At 38.1% G+C, this 19,051-nt stretch overlaps 1 protein-coding gene across 4 annotated transcripts in view; it reads left to right on the forward strand.

Moving 5' to 3' along the window:
• Nucleotides 1-19,051, forward strand: part of PCMT1 (protein-L-isoaspartate (D-aspartate) O-methyltransferase) — a 62,832-nt gene that overhangs the window by 37,979 nt on the left and 5,802 nt on the right. For 2 of the 4 annotated variants that reach the window (XM_006262046.4, XM_059713928.1), the window contains 3 exons: nt 8,105-8,225; nt 11,196-11,281; nt 13,188-13,357. In XM_006262046.4, the coding sequence (XP_006262108.3) occupies nt 8,105-8,225; nt 11,196-11,281; nt 13,188-13,357 (377 nt within the window). Of the gene's footprint in view, nt 1-8,104; nt 8,226-11,195; nt 11,282-13,187; nt 13,407-17,454; nt 17,654-19,051 lie in introns of all 4 variants that reach the window. The other 2 variants (XR_002090550.2, XM_006262047.4) reach the window with 2 other exon arrangements.

The raw sequence follows: 19,051 nt of genomic DNA on the forward strand, positions 1-19,051 counted from the left end.
CGGGAGGAGCCAGCAGGGTTATTTTTCCCCAAGTGGTACAATTTGCTCCACACCAAAGCGCATGTCCGATCACGTGCACTGTGGCAAAAGGCCTCGGCTCAAATTTGCACTGCTTCTGTTTGAGCTGCTGCAAGCGCACATGCTTGCATGTGTGGACGCGCCCTATGAGACTAAGTGAAATCGGGTTTTTGCATGAGTTCAAGAGTCTGCTTCTAGGATGTATATCTTAAAGGAATGTTTTTTGCTTGCCATGTAGATTTGAAAGTAGAATCTTGATTAGTTTAGTATGTGGTTGGAGTGGTTAAAAGATTAGGTAGTTTCTAAAAATACTGGGTTGAAAAATATAAGTGCATAAAACAATTAGAATTACCATATCTTTTCCTTTTTAATGTAAATCTGTATTTGGAGGGAGGAGGAGGGGCTCATAGAGAAGGTAAATTGACTTCAGTGTTTTGGGAAGAAAATTCTCTTAAGATGACAACTTAAGTTTCATTTCAGATATGTCCAAAATCTCTGATAGAATTTATGCCAGAATATGTCCTTCAGATTTTGCCAGTAGTGTCATAAGAATTTGAATACATCTTTTAAATCTGAAGAGTAGACAATATAAGAAGCAACTTAAATTACAGTTTATTTTAATGCTGTGAGGAATCCAGCATTACTTGCTTCCATTGTAACCCTGATGTGCTGTTCAGGTTTTTCCATTTGTTGTCATTTGACAGGAAATGTATAGCATAACAAATTAATATACAATTTCTTTGTTAATGTTAAATCCTGAAGAGCATGTGGAAACATGATCAGTTTAATAGTGGCATGGCTACAACTATATTTTTTTAATGACAAGTCTTTTTTTTTTTTTTTTTTTTTTTTTTTTTTTTTTTTTTACATCTACTTTTTGGATAGTGTTTGATTGAGAATCTTCATAAATTATGCAAATTGCATAATGAAGATTGCACCAGTATTGCATTGTTTAGTATAAGAACACTGTTTCTAGTTTTATATTACCATTTATGTAGAAGGTAGGGCAGGGTGGCACTTTCCAGAGTAACCTGTTCAGAAAGTCATAAGCTTCATAGGTGACTGCCTATGAAAGCTTATACCTCTCTGAATGAGTTAGATTTCTAAGATGCCATCTTGCCCTGCTTTGGACTGTTTAGGCTACACTGTATCCTGAACTGCATTGGTTTTTCAAAAAGTAGCATCCCAATATGCAACTTACTGTATTTTTGCTCCTCAAGTGAGATAAGTTAGAGTGAAGACTGCAGGCATGCTTTACCTTCAGTCAGATCATCCTAACATGCCTTTGGAATTTCTGATGTTTGCCTTTGCACCATGATGTTCTATAAAGAGATTTGAGAGAAATCCGAGTCTTGACATGAACCTGTCATGCCCAGGTTTGATCTCCCAGAAGCAAATGCATATTACTGTTGAGTTCAGTCCCACTGGTGTTGCAGGCTGTGTCAAAACAGAATGCTTCAATGTGGCAGCTTATATCAGTATTTTTGGTAGAAGAAGATATTGTGACTATTTTCATAGAATGTCCCAAAATAACTGTAATAAGACTCTATTAATCCTAACTTTACTGAACAAAGAGAAGCTGTAAGAGCTTGGTTGCTGAGGGTAGAACATTACTTATGTGCCAAGGACAGTTTATATTTTAAACTAGGGGTGTTCAACCACTGGCCTTTGGGCCAGATCCAGCCCTTGTGTCTAGAAATTTGGAGACGGGGAGTGGTGCCAGCATTAATTGCTGCTCCCATGCTGTCAGAATTCTGGATGTGTGGGGAGCCCAGTGGGCTGGATAGTGTGGCCTGACTGTATGTGCTAGATCCGGCCTGTGGAGCTGGGGTGGCCTGAGGCCATATCCTGGCATGTGGGGCCAAGTTTTGGCAGCACAGGGTCTGACCCTGGTACATGGGGTGGCAGGTTGAGGCCATGCAGGGGCTGGAGGGATCTGGCCCATGGACTGGCCTCACGTTATTCATCTGTTATGGGGATGAAAAGTTAAGCACCATTGCTTTAAACTCTTCTACTAGAGCTAGATTTCCTGGCAGTATCCTAAGGCAATATTTTTTTTTTCTTTAGGTTATTTAGCCATGTTCCAGATTCACAGAAATTGATAAAGACACCTCCCCTTTTGAGGTTTCTTTAATGATAAATGGAGATAACTCCAGGAAGAGGGTAAAAAAACTTACATCTTTCTTTCCAGAGAGAGCCTCTCTCTACAGCAAAAATACAGTTCCAGAGGAAAAAACAGCTGCTGCATTTTCTAACACTGTTTCTCCTAATAGGGAGGGTGGAAAATAGAGTACGAAAGAAGGATTCCTTGCCATATATCATTCCCCACCCCAGTTGGTTGCTAAGTACTGTAGTATTTTTGACAGAGCAGTTAACAACCAGAAATTTTTCTTCCCTCACACACTTAACCACCCTACTACAAAAGAAGGCTATAAAATTTTCTTCCATATATCTGAGTTTACCTGGAATCTCGGAAACCTCAACAGATATTTATGAATTACTTTGAAGTCCAGCTTATTAATGCTGGGGAATGTCTTGTCCCTGCTTAAAGAGAAGCTGATATTTGTTTTTCTGCCTCAGTGGTTCTTAATCTTTTTAGTCAGGCTGCCCCTTCACAATTTTTTTTGAATGCGGCAGCATTCCCAGTTGAAAACCACTGTTGCTCAGCTTACCTCAGTGGTTCTCAATGGGGTGCCACTGCTCCCAGCTAAAACGTATACAGCACATCTAATGCATGGCCAGACCAGGAAGGGCTGAGGTATGTGAATGTATTTCCCTTGCATTAAGGTTCTTTGACTATAAAGTAGGCAAGAGACCAAGGTCATACTGCAGTCCTTCCTGGTCTGACCCTGGACAGTGTTTCCTGGAAAGAGGTGCTTGGGACAGGTGGAACTGTCTTACACCCCTTGTTTTTCCAGGAGGATTATGGAGGAGGGCTGTACCAGAAAGGGCTGAAGTACAAGACAGCTCTTCTTCCTGCATTAGGGCAAGAAAGCGCATATGTTGTAGCACCTACGTCACAGCACCATTGGGGGGGGTCTAATGGGACCCCAGTTGAGAACCACTGACCTAAATACTGTCCATGTGGAAATAAAACCCATTCATATCAAGTATCTCCTAGTGTCACGTGGGGAACAAATTGTTTCCTGCTTTTATGCTTCCTTTTGGACCGTCACGGCACTGGGTCTCTGTAGAAAATATCTCTGTCATTGCAGCCTAACTCAGATGCACACAGGTTGACCATGGGGCTCAAGTGCTTGGACAGTTTGGCTGGTAGAAAATTGGATCCTGTGTACTCCAAAGGGGATATATTTGCTTTTTATTCTCATACTATTCTGGTTGTCACATATGTCTCAAACTTGGATTGTAGTGCTCATTGACACAACCTCTAGGTTGCATGAGAGTTGAACACATGGGAACCCAAATTTTGCATGAGTGATCTGGAAATCAGTGCAGGAAGATGTCCTAAAAAGCCTTCTGCTAATGCATGAAGAACTGTCTGGTAGAAGTCCTTGGAGATGATGCTATAGTCATTTACTACATCAGGAAAAAGAAAGCACATGTAGGCCAGGAAGATGTTATTCTGGTATATTCATCATCACATTCACCTGCTAGTTGTAGCCTTATCAGAGAGAAACAGTATCTTTTTAATTTGCTTTTTCCTCCCCACACAATTGCAACTGTAAATACTTTGAGAAATTTTTTAGTAAATCTGACGAACCGTGATAGAACTTACATTAATATTAAAAATTATTTCTGATTTACTTTTTGATTATTTTTTCTCATGTATGTTTGAGAAAATAGCAAGACAAGTGAGAGAGAGCCTCTTAACTTGCACCATAAATAGTATGCATGTTGTGCCAGCTGCTGAAGTACATGTCAGGTCAGTCTCTCTTGAGTATTGACTCCTACTACAGTATCTCTGTTCCTCAAAAGCATTAAGGAATTGATTCTCTCAGCCAACATCCCTGCATGGTAGAAAAATGTTATTCCCATTTTATTGATGGGGAATTGATGGATAAAAAAGATGGATTTTGAACAATACAAGCATAAGAAGTTGGCTTGCTAATGCAAAGAAACGTATTGAGCTACGTTTTGATTCAGCGGTAAACCATAAGACCATGCTTATTCTTACCCAATTTTTTCAGACCCGTGTTTATCTTTCTGTTCCTGAAAAATAGTGTCTAAAATTCAGAATCACAAATGCAGGTGAGAGGGAGTCTTAAGATTTAAGGCTCCCTGCCATTTTTAGCTTCCTGCCTATTGGCTACGTTGTATAACTTTGTAATATTTGCTTTTGCATTTACAAGTTTCAGTGAAAAGAAGGAACAACCTTATTAGGTCAGATCTTTTGTCCAGAAAGTCCAGTAGCTTTCTGACAGTGGTCAGTACAAGATGATTCAGAAGCAGATTCAAGAATTCTGCAGAAGCAGTCTTAAATCTTCCTACAAGGAAATCTTCTTAACCCAGGTTATATTTATATATAAAAATTCTGAATAATTTGGTTGGACATATAAATCCCCTATTGGCCAAATCCTCTATTGAATCCTAGTGAAATTTTGCTCAACGTTGTGTGAAAAGTTTAATTTATTAGATTTTTGGTTTTTACTTAAATTCATTCTTACTATGGAATAGGCCAAGGTCCTATTTATCTTGTTCTTTGATTTGGGCAAGTTACTATGTTTCTCTGCATTCACTTTTCTCATTTGTGAAATGGATTCTTATTTATGGTGATTGACTGAACCCGAAGTCTGGGTATGGCAGAATATTTCTTTTGCCTTCCCTCCCCATGTGCCAACACAAGCCTTTGATAAAGAGACTACCCATGTGCAGTCAGTCTCCCTGTTGCTTCTATGGGTGTGTCCCCATGCGCGCCCACATGTGTTTCCCTGGGTACAGATAGCAGCATGTGTGTTTGTCCCCAGGGGATGCCCCTGCACACGTGCTGTGGTGCACACCAAATTGCTCCCGAGGGGGTGAGGGGGGCTGCAACCAGCAGCCTTACCTGGGACCCTGGGGGTCTTCCGGGGCTGCAGAGGCGGCGATTTGGGCGCACAGAGCCTGGCCAGCAGCTAGAGAGTGGCTCTGGCTGGCCAGGCTCGTTTCCAGCAGCGTACACCACAATGGTTTGTTTTGGGGTTTTTTGGACTTTTTTTTTGTTTGTTTGTTTAAGATACCAGGATTTCCCAGTATCTAATTTTGACTCCATGCTGCAATATGGTATGGCAAATCTTTTCATGTATGCCGTGTGTGTTTTGTGGTACCTCAAAAGCCTGTGAGGCACTGCAAAGCACATGTTTCCACTCGTGGGGCCGCAACCTTTGCATGTGCCCAGTGAACTACACCCCATTGATCCTTTGGAGAATAGAACAGGCAGCTTCAGAGCAAAACATACGTCAGGAGCTCAGATGCGTTGCCGGATTGAATTTTGATGTCTTGGAAACTTAACCCTGTGATAGTCATCTGTTGGTTTCTCTAGGGAAACCCTTAATGTCTAGTAGAATGTGTGTATTGTCTGACAAATTAAGATGAAACAGTCAGATAAGATGTATGGATAGGAGATAGCAACTGCAGAATAGTCATCCTCTTGTATTTTTTGGAACGTGATTCATTAACAATCCTGTGAATACTGAAATTTTACACTGGGTGGAGTGTGGTTTTATTCTGGGATCAGATGCTTCTTTTGCTTTCTTGATGGCTCACTTTGTTTCATAAAGTAGAAGTGGAAGGAATAGGGTGTGCAGGATTCTGAAATAGCATAAGGGGCTCTGACAGACTGCTGATGTTCTTGGGAGGTGCTGTTATTTTAAAAGAGGCTATTTCATGCTGTGCTCTTTTTGCTGAACTTTAAATGCGTGAAGTTACAGCCTGCCAAAGAGGATGACTGCATCAAAATTTTTGCCGGCTTTCAATCCTGCTGGTTGCCAAGCATTCCTACAAATAGTAAGCTGTTGTTGTCATAGTGAAAACTTGCAGTCTCATGTGTTCCTTGTTCTCACACTCAAATGCTAGGCCTGCCTCATTTCACTAGAAAAAAAAATCAATTAGAAAGGTGGATATTATTAATTTCAGTTTTAGAATATAGAAATTAATCAGTTTCTTCTCTTGATTTCTGCTAAGCTGTCCCTAAATCTAAATGCTTATAAAATTAAAATGTACACTATAGAAATATAACTTGGAACAAATACAAAGCTACTAGCGCTGTGCAAAGCTTCAGTCCCTGATTCAATTTGGTGGCTGAATCTTTGAATCTGAATCGAAACAGGAGACGTTTTAATCTCTCTGAATCAAATCGGAACTCTCTGAATCGATTCGGAAAGATTCAGTGATTCGGATATAGACACAGCTTCGAATAGTTTTTTTCTACATACCTCAAGGGACCAGGTGGCTTGTGAATGCTGCGCTGGTGGGGTGGGTGGAGCATCCCACAGGAGCGCAGGGGGCTCCCCAGCACGCTTGACAGCAGACCTGGAAGTGGACCAGAAGTGCTTCTGGTCCACTTCCGTGTTCGCTGCTGAGCATGCAGGGCCTTCCCCTCCCCCCGGCGCTCCTGTGGGATACTCCATCTGCCCCAGCATCGCAGCATTCACGAGCCGTGCCTGATACCTTGAGCTGTGTAGAAGAAACATTTAAAGCTGTGTCTATGGCCAAATCTCTGATTCTCCAAATTGGCATTGAATCTTCAAATTTGGATTCAGCCAGATCGAATCGGGGACAGTGATCCAAATCAATGAATCGAATCACTGTCCCTGATTAGGGCCAAATCTGAATCAAATATGGCCTGTTTTTCACACCCCTAAAAGCTGCTGGTAAAAGGATACAATTATTGACCAAATGAGTTGCCAAGAGCAGGTCACTCTTTCATCCTGCCTTTTGCACTGAATCCTTGAATCGCTATTCAAAGACAAGTATAAAGTTTCAATCTTTTTCAGAGCCTCCCAGTTATAAATCACTGTTTTGTTGTGGCATTGCCTAGCCTACAATTTTATTTTGTAATCTTTGTACATGTTAAAATGTCTGCGCTAGATGTTCTACTGCCATTAACATACTAAACTAAGTCTGTTGGCATTCAGTTTAACACATGCTAATGGCAATATGCCTTGCCTACACTAATGTGCTTATATGTTTTTAAGGTAATAGGTGCTAATACTCTACCTCAGCTGCCTTGGGAAATCAACAAGCATATCTATAACCATACTGTTCACTTAGTGTTTTGTACATGACCCCTCCATTCTGGAGCATGTGACTTGAAAATAAAGTCCTTTTTTGGAAATACGGATACTAGAATAAGCAACCATTTGAAGGGGAAGTTAATTTTTACGGTAACAGAATTATGATTCTACTGTTGCTATGCCAGTCAGTTTCCCTGCAGATAAACCTAAAATGTTAGTGTCAAAGGCCAGTGTCTGATCATAAGCTGCTATGGAACAATAGAACAAGAGATGAACATCTTGCTTTCTGTTCTCTGACTATCGAGCTTCTTTCTGAAAGATTAGTATGTTATATGAACCCTGGCACCTTGCAGCAAAATATAAAACCTGTTATTTCAACTTGGTTCTCTCATGTTAATCACACAAACATATGGACAAGCAATGCCTCTTATGCTTAAGAGGCACTCAATTAGTATGCTAGATTGGTGTATATGTAGAGGTAAGGAGCAGAAACTGCAAAATCACATTTGACCAATCCTTTATAACTATTTCTTTTATTATAAAGTTATCTAGAAAATGTTAATCATCTTTTAACAAGAAAAGTGCTAAATATAATAAAATAAGACAACTGTTTAAAACTGAAGAGGAAGATCATTTTAATGCTGTAAAAATCAGACTTCAGCAGAACCACTTCTTAAAGATGTGTTGTCAATTTAGTTTTTAAATAAAGAACTTAATAAGTAACAAAAATTGTACTTGCACACTTAACTATAAATTCTGGAAGACAATTTGTTGTTCCAAGCAGTTTCTTTAATTGCATCGAGGAATTCTATTTTGGATTTATCTTCCAAATGTATTAGAATCAAAAAGGTTCAGGAACTGGAGATGGTGGTTCTGTGGCACAAACTGTTCAACTATGTTTTTTTTTTTTCTAGGTTGGTCCCAAAGGGCGAGTTGTAGGAATTGATCATATTAAAGAACTAGTAGATGACTCAATAAATAATGTCAAAAAGGATGATCCTACATTGCTGTCTTCAGGAAGAGTGAAACTGATTGGTGAGCATCAGATTTCAATATATTTGGTGTTGCTTATTTTCACTAAGTGGTTGCAGCTTAATTGCTTAGCTTCCCTTCAGGCCTTTTATAAGCATCCCCCTTCCATGTTGGGTAATAGTTTGATTTTTCTAGAATTTTAAGAAAACATTCAGAATCTATGCTAAATATACATTTGGTTTAATATGTGTAATAAAATGCAGCAGATCTGAAGAATGAGAATTTGATGCAGTCTTAATGTTTTTATTTTTTTAAAAAACTGTACTTCCAGCTTCTTTTAGTATACATGAATGAGCTTCCAACTTAAACTGGAGCAATATAGCAAAAAAATTTCATGCTTGTGCAGTAACAGTGGTGACATTTTGCCAGTAAGCTTCTCAAATGAAAAATGTACTAGAAAAACAGAGTGTACTCATTGAATTGGTCTGTCCAGAGTTTTTAAAATGTATTGATAGCATCTCTCGCTCTCAGGACTTAATATTATTAATTTATATCAAGAAAATAAAATCAGACAATGAGAAGAAAGAATGCTAAAGAGAAAAGTGATTGTTTTAAAACTTACTTTGGTTACAAATCAGCACTTAATCATCATGAATATTGATGTCTTGAGAGAGAGAAATTTGGAGTGAAAGCTCTGTCTTGTTGATAACCAGTCTTCGGGTGAATTCTTTAAAAATGGTTTTGGGCTGGGTAACTAGGTGTTTTAGTAAGAAAGTTATGAACACACTGTTTGTCTTTATATTTACTTTTCTCTGTTCTTTTGGAACTTTATAGCTAAATTCTTCTCAAGTCATTTTTGGTTCTTTTTCTGTCAGTGAAGCTGTTCCAGATCTCTCTGAAATTAGAGAAATGATACACTAACCAAGAATGTGCCTGTCTTATGTCGGCACATTTAAAACATCTTGTTTCTGTACAAAAATACTCCTGGTGGTGAACCACCACAAAGACTTTCTTTGATCAGGTTTAGTCATGACATGGTTTTCTGCTGTTGCTCTCCGCTGGTGAAGTGTCAGTCATTGATAACACTTGCAATGGCCACACTAGTAAAAATGGTTTCTCACCTTGCTACAATACCGTCCACCATTTTCTTCATAGGGAGCTTGTCTGTTCTGTTTTTTATGCTCCACTGCACTGGTGTTAAGTTGCCACTGAATTGTATGAATAATGGTGTAAGGACATGAGAGCTCAGCTATTTGCTGTTTTGACCTGCATCCAACACTTTATTTCTTCACCTCAACTGACTGTACTATAGGAAGATCAGTCTACCAGTGTGCTGCCAGTTATACAAAAGTTATTGTGCAGCCCAGGATCCATCATGGGTGTGAACGGGGGGGGCAAAATAAGATCCAGAATGACCACAGTTGAATGGCAGACATGGATTATGCCATAGGAAGACAAATGGCCCATGACAGAAATGACAGCAGAAAGCAAGTTATTGTCTGATGGCTAGGACCAAATACTTGGGATTTTCTCATGCTATTTTGCCCACCCTTTCTTGTAGATATTACAGCAGCCCTTAATAGTGAGGGACATGGAGGAAAAAGTGTCTTTGAACTAGGTGGATTAAGGGAATTAGACTGATCAGAGCTTGTTTAGTAAAGTTTTGGGATCTTAGAATTCATGTAAACTGATAGGCCATTCAGATAGCAGTTGGTGTGTGAATTTAAATATTTGATTGTTGGTCTGTGGCTTTCCATGGTTGCTGATGAAACATCTTCTACTGCTTCAGTTATGTCAACCGCTTTACAAAAGCTCCAGCAGAACTTTCTTACTGAGCTAGGAACAGGAGCAGAATATTTTTTAACCTCCAAGTATAAGAAATACCAACCCTGAAGGGGTTTGTAGGTTTTCCGCACAACATTCATGAACTTTCTCAAGGTTCCTCAAGGGGTTTTTGAAGTCTCTCAAAACCTCAAAGATCTGGCTGAGAACTGAGAGTTAGGTGTCCAGAGGAGACTGCAAGTGAAGGAGTATAGTGAACATTGAAACAAAGCAAAACCACAACTTTCCTCCTCACAGGGAAATATACTTACTGCTTTGTGGATAGACTACAATAGCACAATATCAGCAGGTCAGGTCTATTGAAAAAGACAGACAAAAAAAAATTTGTGTAAAATTTGTATGCTAGAAGACCTGTCTTTTTCAAAAACCTTTCACAGGTTGCATGTTGCTTAAACTCCAGATTAGTTGGTAGAAATGGATACTGAAGGGACATGAGGTTTGCTTTTATCTTTTTCCTATGGGAATTGAGCACACTGCTTCTACAACAGTTGTCCAAGTCCAGAGTGAGGCCAGTTTGAACTCCTGGTGTCCACTGGGTGTTGAATTTATGGAATCAGGCCAGGACCCTTTAACCTTTCTGTCTACTCATATTAAGTAAAGATAGGTTTTTGCTTTTTGTTTTTGTTTTTTAAAGAAAAAATAACCAACCCCAAAATCCAGGTGCTTTTAAATTTCTTTGAAAGCAACGTTAAGACATTTGCTTAAGCAGCACAATAATACTTTACAATCCCAATGCTTAAAATGTGGCTGTCATATTTAATGACTGTGTTATCATCTCTGATCAGAAGATAGAAGTGATTAAAGTTACTTTACTCTTAACTAGTACAAAATATGTTTTAAATGAGTATTTTCTCTGTGGCAGCTATATCTGCAGTCTGAATGCCACTTACACTCTCTTGCTAGTCTGTTAACTTTTACAAATGAATTACTTTCAATATAAATGGACTCCTCTGGTTGTTATTGCTCCAGCAGCACTTCACATACTATGTAGATGCAAATTCTTTGGTTGAATTACTTCACATAATGCAGCTAAATGTGACAACTCGTTTTAAATATCATGCAGTTTTGCTCAGGGCTTCAGATTAAATTTGAGCGTAACATTTCATATGCAGCTGTGAATGGTCTGAATATTTTAAGCTCTGTTCTCCCCTCTACACATATGGAAAAGATAAAAATATTGCTTTCTTGCAGTGGGAGATGGAAGAATGGGACACACAGAAGAAGCTCCCTATGATGCTATTCATGTAGGAGCCGCAGCACCAGTTGTGCCCCAAGCAGTAAGCGCCTTGTTTTTATGTGAATCATTAATTTCTCTGCTATGAAAATGTTGTATTTTTTTTCATTGAAATACTGGTAGAGCTATCCAGTTGGGGTCATGAGTGCATGCACACAAACACACACATGCAATGTTAAAACTTGTTTCTAAGTAAGTATATTTAAAAATGGTGTACTTACTGGATCTTCATTATTATCTAGAACTTTTAGTGCAGTAAATGAATGAAACTCCTTGTCATCAAGTAATAGGTTGTAAAGTTTAAATAGGTGCCTAATTTTTTGCATCTTGGGTTTTCAGGGATTGTGTGGAATGTAGAGGAAATATGCTCAGCCCTTGCAAGGAAAGAAAGTGGGTTATGTCACTCAAGGTTGATAAAGAGCCAGTGTTTATGGCCTTCAGAAAAGTGTCATCCCATTTTTTGCTGGTAATGATGAATACTTGCATATGAGTGTAAATAATGACAGTTTTCTCTTTTTCTACTTTGGGGAAAGGAGGAGAAGTGATGGAGTTAAATATTGTGCTGTTGTCGAAGTGTCCACACATTCATTAATATGCAGTTGTTACTGCACATTTATTTAGTACTTGTACAATCAGGTGCTAAATAAATGCGCAGTAACCGTAGTTACTGTGCAGTAGCACCAGCAAATGCCTTTTAAGTGACGCTACTGTGCAATAGCCTAATAATACTGCACAGTAATGTATTAGCATTGTTTGTGCTGTGATGTGCTACCGTGCAGTATTATTAGGCTACTGTGCTGTTAGCGTCTCTTGTAGATGCATCCAACATTATTATTATTATTTTGTTTTTAAGGAAAGTTCTTGGTATGGTAAGTATCACAAGTCTTGAACTGTTGTTGAAGAACTTTGGAAACTCCATTAAATAATGCTTTGGAACTAAGAAATTGCAGTAGCGTGGAGAGGTTATCCATTGCTAGATGTTGGTTGATGCCTTTGTAACAAAACGTTTCCAGGAATTGTTGGCAGATGTAAATTTTAAGTTTTGTTATCTTCTGAGGTAAAAAAAATGTTATAGTGAAAATGCATAGTTAAATGCTTTTGTCAAATGCGTATTTGTTTAACTTTGTAAGAGACTCCTTTATTTTATAACAACATCAGGAAAATTGACACTTCATAGAAGCACAATCTAGTTATAAAAATGAGGTTAAGTACCATGGCAAAAAGTTTCTTTCTTCAAGTAATTCCTATTCTAACACTCCATCAAATAAATTGCATTTTTACTCAGATATCTTGTAAATGAACTCAGCCTGTTCACATAATAGGAAATGGATTATATATTATACAGCAAAAGCAGTTGGGTAATTAAGATATCTTTCTGTAGTTTATAATTTAATAAAACATTTTGATCTCTGGGATAATGCTGCAATTCACATATCTTGTCATGATCATTGAAGCCCTTGTTAGACTTAGTATATGGAATCAACAGCAAATAATGAGCTGTTAAAATGAACAATTTAGCAAATAGAATTTTCTGCATTTCATTGTAAACAAGACTTGTTCCATGACTGGATAAATTCTCTTCTTATGGAAAAACTTGTGCTGCAGAAGCATAACTCCTAAGAATTTCATCTGTATCTGAGATGATTGTTTTCCCTTAAATTTCAGATGGTTACTTTAAATGTTTCTAAAATACAAGTAGTTATACCTTAAGGTTGTACTACTGTTTTTTCAGTAAAATTATTGTCCTTGTTCAAGCTACTGTATACTGCGTACAAGGTAAAATAGCTCTTGTTAACGCATCGTCAACCGACGATGCAGTTTGACTTGTACTTTGTGCAAAAATACCTTGCTTCTATGATAAAAAATACAGCAGTTATTTCACCTTCTGCACTGAATTATATTGCACTTATCCATATGTACTCTGATTACTTCTATTTGTTATGTTCTAGCTTATAGACCAATTAAAACCTGGCGGAAGATTGATATTACCAGTTGGTCCTGCAGGGGGAAACCAGATGTTGGAACAGTATGACAAACTAGAAGATGGCAGTGTCAAAATGAAGCCTCTGATGGGAGTTATATATGTGCCTTTAACAGATAAGGAGAAGCAATGGTCCAGGTGGAAGTGATTTTCTGTTCCACTTACTTCTTCCACACACACACACAAGGTGAAAGGGTGTGAATTTTAAGCAGATAGACTGCAAGGGCTGCCTTTGCTGCATTGCTTTCTGCTCCATACCATGAAAAGTGAGCATCTCTACATTACACCACCATGAGGAGGTTCTGCTAAGTTTTGAGTCTAATTTAATTTAAAAACAGAAAAAATATTGCATGAGTTGCACTTTGTTTCATTTGAACTCATGGCTGTTGGAGGCTTTGTTGGTGTGTTGAAGTTGTATTTTATTCATTGTTTAGAACACAGTGCTTCCTAAGCTTGAACTTCCCATCTACTGGAGCATGTTTGCTAGCACAAGTCTCTAAGTTAAAATGTAAAAATACTTTAGATGAAATCAAACACTATGTGCTGTGCTTCACAGGACTGCTCTGTTTATCATAACCTTCCTTTAGTAGATCCAGGAAAAAAAGCAAGTTTCTAATTTGCCACTTAAACTCAAGAGCCCATAAGTAAAGAAAGTTCTTGATGTTCCTTAGTAGGGAATGATATAACTAATATTCAGATATTTTATTTCCGGGGCTTAAAAGTAGCAGAAAGTGTTTTACTCCATGCCCTCCTAAACAAAAAAACAAGTGCTTAATTGAACAATGTTCAAAAAATGCTTTCTCAAACATACCCTATCTGACTGTCACTTGGGCATTTTATTATTCTCCCAAATAGCAAGCTGCCAGTCCTCATCAGTTTTAAAGAAGTCGTTTTCAGAGGTAGACAAACCTTCTAGTTGTTTTTTTGGCTCTCTGATCTAGCACAGACACAACACAGCTGTCAGCTTAAACCATACCAGACATTAGTATGCAAATGAATGAACCAGCAGTCCCAGTTTGTTTCCTGGATAGAAAGGTTTGTGAATGCTTCGTTAATTGAAGTGTATACATGCATACTGAGTTCTTAAGATAAATCTTGAGCCATTTAACTCTTTTGTTTTGTTTTAAGTGTGGTTTTTTTTATTCTTAAGTTACTCTCAGTTATGGCACACATTTTGTGCTTTGACATTTATCATTTAAGTTATAAAAATGTTAATAAAAATAAACAAATAAAACAATTAGCTTCACTTGCCTTCAGCTTATTGAAGCCTCATGTTAGTTTTTGACTGATTACCATATTTCTCTAGTATAAAGCTGCCACTTATAAGCCAGGGCAGAATGAGTTTAATGAGTTACTGCCTAGTTGCAAATTAATTTTATATTCAGATAATTTTTTCAGTATTATTCAAATGAATATCTTGTCCCAGCAGGCACCCAGTGCTCTGTCAGTACCACACTGAAGAGTTTCCTGCCTTTGGCCCATGCTTTGGATGTTTCCTTTTTTGGCCTGTTTCCACTGCTGACATATCTGATATATTTGGCTCAAATTTGGACTTTCTCTTCTGCCTCCAGAAGTTTGAAAGCTTCTTTGTTTCTAAGCAGGAATTTTTACATGTTTCTTCCCCCCCCCAGCAGCTTGTTTGATTGTGATAAAACAATAGTAATTTTTATTTATAAAGTGCTTTTGAAGGATTTATGGAAGGCAAGGGATTGCTTACTTACACTTGTAACAGTGGTTGCAATGGACTCAGTATTGAGATCAAAAGGGCATCAGTGGCATAGATGTGTGCTGTGATGCCCATTCTCTCTGCAGGGGAGGGATTGATTGCTCCATTCTGCTGTCTCCTCAGTGTTTGTGCTTTCCTTGCTGCAGAGGGGACAGCAATCTTCAGTGAGGGAGCAAAGCAAGTATAGGCAGGTGGCCACTGCAGGGTGGGCCACTGAAGACTTCTTTCTGGCCTGCACCCATGGCCAGGTCACCAACAACCATGCTGGCCAAAGGCTGCTGACCACTGATCTAGCTCACTAGGCCAGTGTTTCAGCTTCTTTCCTCCCAGGGACAGGATAAATAGCTTTTCCCAGAGTTTTCATGCCTCCAACTTCAGGAGTTATATTCTGAGAGAAACATCCAGACCAAGAGACCCAGGTTGATGTCAGTTACTCAAAGGTACTATGAAGACAAGCCTGCTATAAGAACCTGAAGAGTTATGATTTCTGATTTAGGAAAGTTTTGAATACAGTCCTTCCCCCTTTTTTAGTTGATATATATTACTGTTGTATTTTTACAGCTGTATTATTCAGAATCGCTTTTTGAAAAGGTAGGCTACAAATAATAGTATTGGAGTGAATTGAGTTGGATTCCATTAGGACCTTTTCCCTTGCACTGATAATTTGTTCCTACTTTGGACAACTGTGAATTCTCAAAAGAAAACGTCTTTAATTTTATGGCCCAGTTGACAAGTAATGCTCTTTATCTGCTTAACTAAAATTGATCTTTTTGTGTGTGCATGCTCCGTTCCAAACTCCTTTCTCTGTCCTAAATTTACAGTCCCAGGTGCATACATGTACCTTTAACCTGGAAAACTGGATACATATGCTTCTCAGGGGGATTAAATTATTTGGAAAGTACTAGCAAGAAGCCATTAAATACACAGTCAAACTGAGCAATCTGCTTTCTCCCTTCAACTCTTTCAAACATGGAATGAAAACCCTTGCATTTTTTGTCTAATAGGTATTCCTTCTGGTGGCGATCTTTTGACTCATTCTTCTTCATCTGGAATTATTTCTCTCAGTTATCCAGATCACAGGTCAAGAGATCTTCAGTCTGGTTTTACAAGTTGTTATCAAAACTTTGAACTTTTGATAATGTCACTGTCTTGATGTTTTACTTGGTTGAAGTGATTTGCAGAAAGGGTGATCTCTTTTGATGTAATAAATGAATAAGGCTACCTTCCTCCAGGTATCACATTTGCAGTTTTTTCTGGATAAAGAACAGGTTTCCCTTGCTTTATGCAGGTTCTGTAAGAGTGAATTTGCTCTTATGCGATGACCCTTTTTATACCAAAAATTCATTATATATGAGGTAAATTCACCTTTATGCAATTGGTGTGGTGGAAACCTGCAGTCAGCTGCTCTGTGCGATGCATTGTAGGAGTGACACGCACCAAATTATAGTCTCCTGTGTGGATCTATGCTCCTCACTCATTGTCTGCAACACGTGTTTCTGTAGTTGCCATCCCTATTATGATAGTACCCTGTGCTTGTGTGTACTGTCTGCTATTGGTGAGTAACCAGATTGTCTTGTAAAAGTGGTAGAAATGGGTCTGCAGGTCAGTACAGTCGAGGTCTTGAAACGTATCCCTAGTAGTTGCATTGTAAAGTGGGTTCCCTTTAAGCAAATTTGAGTTATGTGCCGTTTTCCAGGAACACATATACAGCATTAAGTGAGGGAAACCTACAGTGCTTGAAGCAGCTTTGGAATCTGAAATTTCACTCTTGCATAGTGGTCCACTCTTTTAGCTTCCTTTCTGTCTGAAGCTCTCTTTAGCTTCAGAAGCAGTTGGGCAAATTGGATCTAGTCAGGGTAATGTTGTTTATAAAGAACAAAACCTTTGTGGAATTTGAATGTAGTCCTTGTTCTATAGGAACATTCCTAAGCGAATGAAAGGCATGTAAATATGCAGCTTTCAACATTTTCATTCATTTTGTTACTCAGTAGTTTTCTCTTTTCAGGTATGGGGCACACTGTATTAAACAGTTCCTGAATTTACCAAACTTTAGCTTTGTCTGTGTATTACAAGAGAAGTATATTGGCTTTATCTGTTGGGATTGTTCAGATAATCCCTCCATCTTGCTTTTCAACTCTTCCCATAAGTACATAACAGAAATTTTCTCTTGATCTTTGTTTTGAAGATGACTGCTACTGCTTGTTACTTCTCACCAGTACTAGAATGAAGGAAAGTAGGTACCCATGAGGACAGAAATTGTACAGCTTTGTCTCTAAGGGGATGCCCACTGCTATGTCAGAATCTACACTCTGCTGGTCTAGGAGATGAGTCAATTCTGATGATTTTTCTACTTATTTTTATCTATATCATTGGGTCTAGATGGGAGGGAAAGAACATTGAAGAGCATTTTTTTTTCTTGGTCCATTGATTCTTCTTTTTTTTTTTTAAGAAATTTATTTTCCTGAATGTTGTTGTTTTATTTTTTCCTGAATATTGCTTTATTTTATAGGTTGTTTTTTTAATTCAGCTGTGGCTTTATACCTGGGCTCCAAACATGAATGTATGTCCCCTCAAACATGCCATCATAGAGCATTTGCAAGTAAAATAAACTCACAGGGAATTTCTCTGAAGAGTGGTTCAAAGGCAAGAAATTCTTCAATATACCACACATAGAGCAGCAGGTACCTACTTAGAGGATTAAATTGCAGGTAAGGGAGCTTAGCCTTTCACATACAATGTCTTAGTTGTCTGCTAAGTTTTTGACAAATCAAGAAGTTTTATATACATAAAACCCCCCAAAACCTTTCATACCTCACCCTTTAGAAGATAGCAGTTTGGCTGGATGAACTTTTTAAAGTAGTTCCTATATAAATTAGGACTGTCCTATTTTCTTTGGTGATTCATTAAACGTAACACCCCAAAAAAAGAGAACTTGTAAATAGAGGGTAATCATACCACAAGCACAAAATAGCTTGAGTCTGCAATACGTTTTTTATTTTTTGATATTTTGATGGAAATAGACTGAAATTTGGCACTGGTGGAATTTTTTTTCCCAATTTCACGCTATTCAAAATCAATTAAACGTTTTCAGTTAAGAAATAAGACTGATAATATAATGCATTGCTAATTGGATACCAACATAAATTACTTCAGTGGAATCAAGATTTTATCCTAGTTGCATCTTCATGTGCAAAATACTCAGTTAATCTTTGAAAACTTTAAAAATAATATATATTTTTGTTTAGAAGATGGTCCTTACCGCTGCTTCAAAGCACTGTAAAGGAGTTAGCTGCCCAGTTCACAATTCAGTTTTGTAGACTGATCAGTAAGATGAGCATTTTCAGTCTGATGGGGTGGAGAAATTTTTTTGCAGACGGCAGGGTCCTTCCTAATTTAAAAGTCTGTGCATCTAGCATACATACATCATCTACTGCATCTTAACTTCAAGATACAAAACCTGGTATCTTAGGTTCTGAATTCAGTGCAAATTGGTTGGGGTATGAGCACTCTCATAGACTGAACACTGGTTGAAATAGTAGGTGGCAAAGTAACAAAAAGTGTTTAATCTTGGGATGTACTTCTAATAGGGTATTTCAAGGATACATGTTGAGTCTAGCCTTATTTATCTCTAATAATCAGGAGGTTGGGAGAGCTGACAACTTGTTGAAGATTTTGGAAGGTGTTGCAGCCATCACAGAACAGATGCAAATACTGAGGCAATTTGAAACAGGGCAACCTAGTAGGATGCAACTAAGGGAAACAACAGTTAACATAGGTAGGGAAAATAATCCTACATCCTGTAGCAGGGAGAACGGGAAATGATTAACACTAAATTGAATCAACAGGTTTGAACTGTAAATGTAAGGGTAATCAATTTATGCTCATCTAGAAATTTAGTTACACTTCCTTTTAATCACCAGATGAAATAAGATCAGCAAATCTTCTAATTGCTCCCTTTTAAATAAAACGTTCTAGTTAGGTTTTAAAGTTATTTTGCATTTATTTCCAGTGCTTGTGATTTTTTTTTTCATGAGTGCCAGAAATTGGTGTTTTTTTCTCTGAAGTCCCACTTACTGGAATAGGTTATTTCTGGGGAATCTCTATTG

The sequence above is a fragment of the Alligator mississippiensis genome, chromosome 1, assembly GCF_030867095.1.
Source record: "Alligator mississippiensis isolate rAllMis1 chromosome 1, rAllMis1, whole genome shotgun sequence".
Taxonomy (NCBI): domain Eukaryota; kingdom Metazoa; phylum Chordata; order Crocodylia; family Alligatoridae; genus Alligator; species Alligator mississippiensis.